Source organism: Amaranthus tricolor, chromosome 6, assembly GCF_026212465.1.
Source record: "Amaranthus tricolor cultivar Red isolate AtriRed21 chromosome 6, ASM2621246v1, whole genome shotgun sequence".
NCBI classification, from domain to species: Eukaryota; Viridiplantae; Streptophyta; class Magnoliopsida; order Caryophyllales; family Amaranthaceae; genus Amaranthus; species Amaranthus tricolor.
The window spans coordinates 5074127-5085473 of record NC_080052.1 but is presented as its reverse complement, the minus strand read 5'-3'; the positions used below and the strand labels follow the sequence as shown (position 1 = coordinate 5085473).

The window sequence follows — 11347 nt, the reverse complement described above, 5'->3', positions numbered from 1 at the left end:
CATAATAATGGTCTCGCAAACTAAAAGTTGGAATGTATGTGTCTTCTATCTCCACACTCAACCAACGCCATCACTAGTGCTCGATTATCTTTTATCAATTCACCCACTAGCCGATGGATGCATAGAAACATAGCTCTAGCAACATATTGTAGCATACGTGGATGGATTATCCACTCAAAAGTAAGCCCCTGATAATGTTGTCATATTTCTAACTAAGTGTATTATCTCCTCTATATGCATCCTTACTCTAGTGTTTATCTTGTAGTGTAAGAAGAAATAGATCTACAAATTCAAGTCTAATTTGATGGGCCATGTAACCTGCAATAATATTTACAACAGATTAAATTTTATAACTTAAATAAAATAGCATATTAGAATAGTATTAATTTACCTTGCAGGTGTTACACACACTTTAATTAATATGCTTTCTTGTTATGTTCCGGTAACCGAAAAAATACAATAATATTCTTTAAAATGATCATTGTTAATTTTGTTCTATAACCTCTACCTTCTTGAACTTTTTTTCTTTGCGGTTCTCTTCATGTATCAAAGTAGTAATTGACACGATAAAAAGTCATTTGAACCAAAACAATCCTTGGAAGACATCTAGCCTCCTTCAACACACTGTTGAACACATCAGTCATGTTTGCAGTTTTCACTTCATATTGATATCCACCATCATAGAGTAAGGACCTCTATTGAATTGAAATATCCATCAAATAATCATGAGCCTTGACACTGATATTTTTAATACAATTCATATCACAAACAAATTTCTTATATTGCATTCTTACCAGCTGCTTTTCCAATAAGCTCTTGATGTGATCCAAATATGAACAGCTCACAAGCCACACAAGCCAAAGCCAAAACAAATCATGAAGAGCATAATTGGATCAAGACCATTGATGCTACTAACCTAGAGATGGTTGAACCTACTGACTTGAGGGTTGATTTGGGCAAGTCAACCAAAGTCCATCTCCAATCTAGACCAAAAATGAGTATTAAAGCATGGCAAAGTCAAGGAGAATCAATAAAGAACCTCACAACAACACTCAAGCAATACAGTAACATGCATTCTGGTCAGCAGACAACAGAGCAACCATCTGACGACCAGCCTACCTTGCGAGCAATGGAACATCTAGCCTGGTGTGTGTATGAGCGTGGGATTTCAAAGAACGGCATATTTAGACAAGAAAGAAGAAGCCAAGACTCAGAGTTAGCACGGAGAGTCTTCACAGAACCCACGAGAACAGCAACAAGGTCGTGTGTTCGCCTGATATTTGATAATGGCTGATCCAGAACTGCCAGCCATCACCTGCTGAGCAGCAGACCTTCGAGCCCTTCCACAGAGTCAACCTGAGCATCCTAGGGTACACCAAGGGTAGTTTTGGAATCTCTATACATAGACCTTTCCATCAACACCTTAAGTGCCTCCTTATGATCACAGTAAGACACCAAGAAAGGGAGCTGAAGGTCCCCTGTCAGACAGATCAGACCGGAAGAGCTGGAAGCATACTTAACATTCTGTTTTCTGATTTTTGTTGTTTAAAACGTGTATATAATAGCCACGTGTTACCTTTTAGCCATTATTATGGTTTGGCTTAGGCTTAGCTCTTGTAGAAGGTCTCATAGCTCTATAAATAAGAGGCCTAATCCCTTGTAATAGTTCAGTTCAGATTAATAAATACAAAAATTTCTCAAGTAATTGTTGTTCAATTGCTGTTCCGTGAGAGTCCTTTGTGAGTGAAAGCAAAGTGAGTTTCCGGGTTAATTCCACAAAGATTGAAAGAGTGCCTTTCAATTGGAGTGTGAGGAAGAGGCCAATCAATCCAGTGCGGGTTATTTGTCTCTATCCACGGCCAAAGGACCACTTCTTGGAGTTGTTCTGGCCAGCCTTCTTGTTCGTTGTTCAGAACATAAGGTGTATGTGCGTGTGTCATTGTGTTCCAGCCAGTGTTGATTGTGATTCTTGGAAGAGTTCTTCGTGTTCTTGGAACGTTCATCCCATATATGCATCATGATGGCTGCATTTTTTAATTGTGTTTGCACTTTTAAATTGTGTATGCCCATTAGTAGCAAAATGTATTATCCGTAACCTATGATATGCATGAGGAATCTCCCACCTACGACCAACCTTGTTAATCGTAGTAAGAATACCTCTATAACATTAAATATGACACATACTCCTTTTCTTTTAGTGATGGATTGTCTAATGCATGTTAGGAACCACAATCATGACTCTGCATTTTCGGTCGTTCTTTTAATAATACATGTAGCCATCCTTAATTAGTATTGTTTTTTCGCAATAGCTCAATTTTTCTTTTAATTTAATCTACATAATTATTTTCTTTTTCTATCTTAATTACTCATTCTAATCATACACTTTAATTTTTACCTTATTTTACAATACTATTTTATTTCGTACTAAATTTTATTTTACTCATTTTTTATCATAAACCCTTTAATTTTTATCACACTTTATTTTCTTTCAATAATACTTGTTAGAATGGAACTACCATAATTTTCTTCCATCCTTCTCGTCTTCTCCGTTTTATTATCATTTAAACCCTTATCTGTCTCCTTGTGATCCAACAAAATGGCGTTGTTCTTCAGAAGACTAGCGAAATCAGCTCCTTTTTTATCATCCAACACAATTAAATCTTCACAGAACTCCAATTCTTACACCTCGAAAACTCCTTTTGGATTGATCGCTGCATCAATTTCTGGTGGAATCTCACTTTATAACTTCACTTCTTCACCAAATTTGGTAGCTTTTCATACTATTTCATCTGGAATTTCCTTCGATTGTCGTTACATGGCGTTTTACTGATTGTTTGATATTTTCTTGTGTTTTCTTTGACCGAATGACGGTGAATTTTTTCTATTCATGGTATTGTTGTCGATTGATAATCTTTTTTGAGTTATTGAATGTTAAAAGAATGTGATATTAGTGGGCTAATATTGTTTGATATATAATTGAATGGTTAACTCATTTTTATGTGCTAATGGAAAACCTGGCGAATCAATATAGGGTAGGCTCGCTCAATACTAATCTCTGAACTATATTGAACAAACTCGGCTACTTTTCTTCTGCGTCATATGTTACACGATCCAATATTAATAGGGTCTTTAATCAAATGAGCTAGCCATGGTCTACAGAGGTCTGGGATAGATTCCCCCTTATTCATACTATGATGGTTTATGGCATACAGTAAAAATGAGGTAACGGTCACGATTGCCGTATTGAAATGGTGATGTGGAGTGTTGCATGTATCATAACGCCTAAATATCGGTTGAAACCAAAATATATCCCTTGATACGGCTTGATACGGCCCAAAACGCGGTTTTTTCACATCTTTACAATGCGGGAAATATCGGTTCGTTGTCTTTAAAAAACTTTACAATGCGGCCAACACGATGCGATGCGGCCTTGTTTTACACTATGGTTTATGGTTATTTCCTTGTTTTTTGAGTTACTTGATGATTAGTGATGATGCAGAAATTGTAGATGTAATTTTGATAATTGGGGGGAAGCATCAAGGTGTATTCTTTATCTAGTTGGTAAAATCAAATGGGAAGTGTTTAATTGCTAGTTGATTCTTGATTAAATTTAGGGATTGAAGTAATGGTATTTTTAGCATTCAACACTGGGTTTAGTGTTTTGGTCCACAATGTTGAGCTATAACATGTTAATACAGGCTATAAATGAAGTAATGAACACTGCATATTGTAGATATTTCCTTATCTTTTTGTGATGATATGCACTGTTCATTTATACCTGATATGAAGATACGAGTGCTCGCGACTTGCACAATGTTGTTGGTGTTGCTTTTGCACAAATTTCCAGCTGTGTGTTAGAGAAAAATCCCCAATATTGCACCAGTCACTATCTAAGAATTGGTTTAGCATCAATTCAAACGAGTGTTTTCTGGTCTAAAGATTTTTCTCAAAATGAAAAATAGTTTTAGTCAGAAATTTTCTGACCTCTTTTATCTGAATGGGTATTAGATGATTATTCGATAATTAGATAATTATTAGTATCCAATTTTCCAAGTTTTCAATCTGATTGGTAAATTATGTGGCTCTTGATGTGGACTATTTTCCTAAACGAGACAAATTTATTGGTTTCATCGTTACTATGATCATATAAGTTATTTTGTTTTTTAACCACTTATAGTCCATCTAGAGCTTTGTGAACCAATTTAAATAGGATCTTTTCATTTTCTTTGTATTTCATGAACAAGTCATTAAATGTTTTTGTTATTATATTATTATGTCTTTGCAGGCTCATCTAGATTCAAACAATGAAGATGCACATAAGAAAGTGGGTGAGTTTCTCTACTGCCCTACCAATTGCATTCTGCGGCAAGATGCAGTCTTTTATTATTTTCTATGAAATATTTTCTTCTGGAAATACAAGGTTCTACAGTAATTAGCTTGATAACTTATATTGCTACAAATATATCTGGTGCCTTGTCTTTGAGTTTTTCTTCCATATCTCAGCTCTGCCTGCTTATTTTGTTTTCTTTTTCATTTGAACTATTCTTTTTCTAAGTTTAGCTCTTTTATCTGCTGCCCATCTTTCACAGGTATTACTCTATAGAGAAAGGCGGACACAAAACTTGTCATTTCTTTTTTTCTTTCTTTTTTTTTTTTTCCGGAATCACCTCTATGATGTTCCTCATCTGTACATTTTATTTTAGATTAGATGTATAAAGAATAAATATTAGTTGTACGAAGAGAATTTCATGATGAGATTTTAGCTTTCTCATTTGTCAAGTTCTTTGCTTTATAGTTTTTTGACTGAAAGTTTGTGTGCTTTTCAGCACTGAATCCAGATAAGTGGCTTGAGTTCAAACTTCATGAGACTGCAAACGTCAGCCACAATACCAAGCTCTTCAGGTTATACTCTTTAGTTGTGCTGAATATGATATCATTTAGATCGGAAGTATAGATTTTATCTATATTAGGCATGAGACTGCTGAATAATTTTCCTCTAGGTCTTTTAACGATATGTCTTGTAATGTACGATTGTGAATGAGATTAGCAATATAAATCACCTTTCCTTTTAATTTCAAAAAGCTATGCCAATGACTATTTGACATCTGAGCATCTACAAGAGTTATTAGTTCATATGTTTGATGTTTGAATGTAGGTTTTCATTTGACCCTGATGCCAAGTTGGGTCTTGACATTGCTTCCTGCCTCCTCACAAGGTAAATTTGTCAATTTCAAAAATGTAGTAGAAACTCAACTTCCTAGTTGTGGCATTAAAATCAGTTCTTGCTTAGAATGTGATGTCATCTCATTCACCTAAAGCATATTTTTAACTATCGTGTTTCCTGTGTAGAGCCCCTACGGGTCAAAATGAAGAAGGAAAAACAAAATATGTCATTCGACCGTAAGTTACCACTTGTGCTATTTTGATTGGTTTATTTCTTCCTTGTTTTCTTCTGCCTTGCGCTCTTACATATTGTCTAGCATTAGCTTTATTAATCAAAACTACTTTTTATTGTCCAAATCTACAATATGGATTGTTTGCACATGCACCCAATACCCTAGATATCATGGATATAAACTTCGACAGTCTTGTTTCTTCTTTTATCTTAGCTATAACTCAAAATGCAATCACATATGTTCATCGAGATTAACCCTTCTAGTTTTAAAGTTAAATTGAACATATGCAAAAGCATCTAGTAGACTACTAGGATGGCATTCAACTTCTATGGTGATCATGAAATGTTGAATCCTCACATTCTTCAGAAATTTTAGATTTGAAGATAAGGATAGTGATGTAGTCGATTTAGTGGTTTCATGAAGGTTGCTAGCCTTGATTTTATTAAGGTAAAGAGAGTGAAAGAGGCTTCATTTACATAGCGGTACAATCTAGCTCTTCAAAGGCGCGCCTTTTTGCACCTCGTGCGCCTTGTGTATGTTTGATGTGATTTTTGATAAATAACATGTCTTTGCATAATATTATTAAAATAGCCCTCAATTCTAATTTGTTTACTGAATGAAAAGCAAAAATATAACCTATGTCTTTCCCTAAAGCAAAAATATGGAGAAACAAAAGATCAAAAATAACCTTGAAGTGTCGCGATCTTCACTGGTTGACATGTGATTTTTATTCAGTTATTAAGTGCTTGTTTAAGTGTTTCATAAAACATTTCAAGCATCAAGAGCCATTGTTTGCTTTCTTTACCTTTGTCTTTGTTGTAGTTTTTATTTCTTTTGTTAACTCTACTATGTCATCGACTTATCAAATTATCGTATGACTTTATGTGTTAATGTTGTGTTTAGCTTACTTATATGTTATTATAATATGAATCGATTTACTCTGATTCCAATTGTGGTAGACTGGATTGAGTTTTTGTGAATATTACTGTAAACAAGGGAATAATATGGTAAATAAGCAAAATGGGCAGGCTTAGAATGCTACAACTCCAAACGTTTATTTCTTCCAAATGCTTAATAGCCTTGAACTATTACATATTTGAGTATTTATACTAATTTCTCTAACTAACTGCTCTTATTAAAATACCCATAATACCTATATCCAATATATCACAAATATCCTTGTACCCAATATATCACAGACTTTATGTGTGAAAGTAGTGGTTAGCTTACATATATGTCATTATGATATGAATTTCAAGTTGTTTAACTTTTGAGTACTAAAATCAATTTTGGAGCTTTTTAGCGTAATTGTGCGCCTTGCATACAAAAAGTCTACGGCTTGCGCCATACGCCTTGCACCTCGGAAAAAATGACCTTTTGCGCGTCGGTGTGGCTCGTGCCTCTTAAAACAATGGTCAATGTAGATCAAAAACCTTAAGATGTAGATAGTAAGATCTAAATTAGTTTGCGACTTCTAATATAAATCTATACATAAGAATTGAAGAACATGAAAAAAATAGTACTAAACAAATAGAGATAAGGAAAAACTCACAATTTTATTTAATAAAACCCTCAATCCCCTTAACTAAAAATAGAAAACTTAGTTCATAGTTAAAGAAAGACAAAAAATATAATTGGAAAACCAAAAAAGCTTATATAGAACATCAAATCTATATTTGTGTTCACTAGGAATCTAGTTTGAGAGGAACCCCATTTCTCTAAAGCTATGCCTATCTCTTCCGTGAGGCTAGTCAATATCTCAATGATAACTCGTCTCAAAGTAGAGAATGGAGGAGAAAAGGGCCTCTCTATGGCCGGACGTCATAACATAAGCATAAGTAATATCAACAAACTTTATTTCAATAAAGTTTTCAATTTCTAAAGAACTTAAACAAAGGTAATTTTTAAAGAATGTAGTATGGCCACATTCTTTATAAGGGACTGCAACTACTCACCAACGCCGCTTCGAAGAGTAATGTCCAGTTAACGACAATCAGCTAGAAGGACTCCTCGACGAAGTCGTCTCCTGAATCATAACAGCAATCAGCTAGAAGGGTTGCCGAGAAAGGAAGCAAGAATGATGTTGTTTTGTTCGATTTTTGCAGTCAAGAAGAAATGCGAGAAGATGAACAACACCTGTTCAAACCAACACACGAAAAAGGAGGAAGGAGGCAACCTGTTTTTTTGGGTGTTTGCGAAATGAAATAAAAATATATAAAAGAAACATTACTTTGTTATACTAACTGTACACTTACGCCCAATATCTTCCTTAATTTCTTAGCCCAATACCACTTATCCACAATTTGATTTTCTTTTGGGGGACTTAGATGCAACAATTCCTTTTCTTAGCCCAATACGACCTAATATGAGACATGTCCTCTTTAATCAATTGTATTCAAATGCTCATAGACCGCCTCCACACTTTGATGATTATCCTAGCGGTCCTAAGATGATGAATAGAGATGTTGAATTTCTCTCTTCTCCAAATTATCTGCGGGGTCTTTTTTGGTATTTTGTGCGCTCACGCAGCCTTGGACGGGGTTTTGTGCAAGGTAGTGTGTGGCTTCGGGCTAGGCTTGTTTTTGTTCCTTCTATTTGTAGCATTGCATAATTAGTCCATTTTCTCTATACTTGGAAGTATTTTGGAGTAATCTTTGAGCTCCATTAATCTGTTTTGTATGCTTGTGATGATATTTGACTATTTGATACCTGAAATGTGTTAAGATTTAATAAATATTACTCCCTCCAGGCTCCAATTCACTAGTAATGTCCCATTTGCTTTTTGGAAACTATTCATCTTTACTCTTAATTTGTATTTTATTATTAATCTATAAGTTAAAACATAGTCAAGTGGGATCTTGTTTGATTCGTCTCAATGTAAGGATTATTCATATCAACTTTTTATAATTTTTAATCATGCACAATAGGAGATACTTAGGATTGAGTAAGTGCATTGGATAGAGCTCATAAAGCAAATGAGACATTACTAGTGAATTGGAGGGAGTAAATTTTAATACAGTTTCATCTTATTATACATTTTTGAATAAATGAATATCACATACTTCAAAATGATTAGATAAATGAAGCAAAATTATCCCCTTTGATAGATTAAAATAATGCTTATGCAGCATACTTGCAGAATACAGAGTAATAATTTTTCATCAGCAGCATACTTTGTTTCTCATACATAGCTGAGGGGTTGGAAAATTGTTTTTTTTTCATCTATGGATTTATGTTCTTGTTTTCTTTGTGTATTGTTTCCAGGTACACTCCCATTTCTGATCCAGACGCTAAAGGTTACTTTGATTTAATGATCAAGGTTCCTCCCCATCGTTTGACTTAAATTTCCCCCTTTTGAAAAACAAAATTTGTCATCGTGAGCTAAGAAAGTTGACTATTCCTTTTCTGAAAATTGTAGATATATCCAGAAGGTAAAATGAGCCAACACTTTGCAAAACTGAAACCAGGCGACATTGTGGAAGTAAAAGGGTAGGTTGTTCCACTAGATCTACTGTTATAAGTTTTGTGCAGTTTTGTTCAAGTTGCTTATTTGATATCTCATGCAGGCCCATTGAGAAGCTCCGATATACTCCCAATATGAAGAAGCACATCGGTATGGTAAGATATGATATCCTGTAGTTCCTTAAAATTTGTTGAGTTTTTTGTTCTTTCAAATAGACTCGATGTGCTTGTATAGTTTTCTGTACGTTTGAAAAGAACGACTGACATTTCCTTTCTTGCTTCATTCATCTGAGAATATTTTAGATTGATAAGAAATAATTTGGCCACACATTGCTTTTTTTGAAAAGAAAATAAAGCTTGAAAACTCCTAAGCCATTGGTATGTAATCAAAAATAATCTAAACAGACCTTTAGTTGTGCCTTGAACTTACAACAACATTTCATTACCCGAATACTATTAAGTGGCTCCCATGTCGGTGGGGTATGGGGGTTGGATGCATGTAACCTTGTCCTTGTTGTGATTGGTCTTTGCATGCCTTTTCCTACGTCTATGCTAAATGTAATGCTTTGTGCAGATGGAAATCCGATGCTAGCTATGGCTTCTACTGAATATTGAGAAACTGATTTGCTATGCTCGGTGAAGTATTTTTTCTGTTTGGGTAATTACAGATAGATGATCTTTTAATGATGGACATGTATATTGTAAATTCGTGATGGCTAAGCTTAGTGTCCCTTAATTTGATGAGGCCAAAGATTTTTAGTTCTTTGGTTTCTAATTATAATGGACAATGGAATAATAACTCATTAAATCATATAGACTTCTTTTTATGTGAAGTTGCACATGATGTTTGCTATCAGGGTCGATCGGAAACCTTTGTTCGTGTTATAACCAAAGGGTAAGGTTGCATTCATCTGACCCCCCTAAACCCCACCCTAGTTGGGACCCAATTAATGACATTGGAGTTTTGGAATGTTTTTGTGTTGTTGTGATGGCTAAGCTTACATGGACAAAAGGGACTAAAATGTAATGGTTCCTAAAGTCATCTATATTTCTAGTCAAGATCTGGATTTTAAAACTGATACTAGTGGCTGTACAAGTGCTCTAATTAATTTGAAATTTTACCATTGGTGTTACTTCCTTGACATCCTGCATTCGCTGCTTCTACTTCACATTCAGTGTCATAGTTTTCATGGAAAATTTTGGCTGATTTTCTTATTCTATATGTTGTAAACTAAAAATCTTCCCAACAATAGTCTGTCATCTGATGTTCCATATTGTTATACTCTCTAGATTGCTGGTGGAACTGGTATTACTCCAATGCTTCAAGTAGTTGAGGCAGTACTGAAGAATCCAGACGACAACACCCAGGTGTCGCTGGTGTATGCCAATGTCTCTCCCGATGATATTTTGTTGAAACAAAAGCTTGACATACTTGCTACAACTCACCCTAATTTTAAGGTACTGTTATTGCATTCCTGATAAAAACATTCAGTTGAGTGAGTTGAAATTAGATAACTGGAAGTTTAAATGAAATTTAAATAGGTATTCTACACCGTTGACAAACCATCGAAGAATTGGAAAGGAGGAGTAGGCTACGTTTCAAAGGACGTGGTCACTAAAGGCTTACCCGGTCCGGGTGACAATACTCTCATCCTGGTAAGAAAGAACATTCGTTCACGATTTTTCTTTCAGAATTCATTAGTTTTGAACTCCCATGTGTTGTTTTGATTTCAGGTATGTGGTCCACCTGGTATGATGAGTCACATATCTGGTGACAAGGCTAAAGACCGATCACAAGGAGAGGTATCACACTTTTGTTACTAAATTACGGTGTTTTACATAAACACGTAAAGGCTAACTGCATAAGCTCGTTTCATTTTCAATGATGGCTTGTGTTATGTAGCCAAGTGTTAGTTGTAGACATGAATTGATGATATGATGTTGTTTTGCAGCTAACTGGAATACTCAAGGAACTTGGATACACAGAAGAAATGGTCTACAAATTTTAGAGGATAACTTCCATAGACGAAAGCATAGAGCGTGTTGAAGTTAACCTATAATGTTTTTTAGGGCATTTTAAAGCTCTAATTTAGTGGATGAGTATTCACTCATTTATACAAGTTTCCTTCAATAAGTGCTGCTAAATTTTGGTGTTATTGCAATTTTGATGTTTCATTTCGAAACAAGAGCCATAAAAAATAGGTGCTTAGTTCCTAACTTATGAAATAACTAAAATGATTTAAGGCACAATCTTTTTAATGTTTAAACCTGTGACCAATATGCATGGTTATGTTTATTTTATTTTTTGGAACACAATTTCTCAAATGAGCTGGTCTCATGATAAAAATATTTCTATAAGGCTGATTACTTACAGTCTTAAAGTAATCAATTCTAACTTTATAATGATTACTTACAATATTAAAGTGATTATAACCTTTGAGTAATTATTTACAATTTTTAATTAATTTTTTTATAGTCTTAAAATGATC

At 34.5% G+C, this 11347-nt stretch overlaps 1 protein-coding gene across 1 annotated transcript; it reads left to right on the top strand.

Annotated features, from left to right (window-relative positions):
• Positions 1–2477: 2477 nt before the first annotated feature.
• Positions 2478–11108, top strand: LOC130814552 (NADH-cytochrome b5 reductase-like protein). Its single transcript, XM_057680661.1, has 12 exons — positions 2478–2767; positions 4286–4328; positions 4827–4902; positions 5156–5215; positions 5350–5400; positions 8661–8715; positions 8815–8885; positions 8963–9014; positions 10149–10316; positions 10401–10514; positions 10593–10661; positions 10811–11108. Exons 1-12 carry the CDS (start codon positions 2597–2599, stop codon positions 10865–10867), a joined length of 987 nt encoding a protein of 328 aa, XP_057536644.1. The 5' UTR covers positions 2478–2596; the 3' UTR covers positions 10868–11108.
• The last annotated feature ends 239 nt before the right edge of the window (positions 11109–11347 follow it).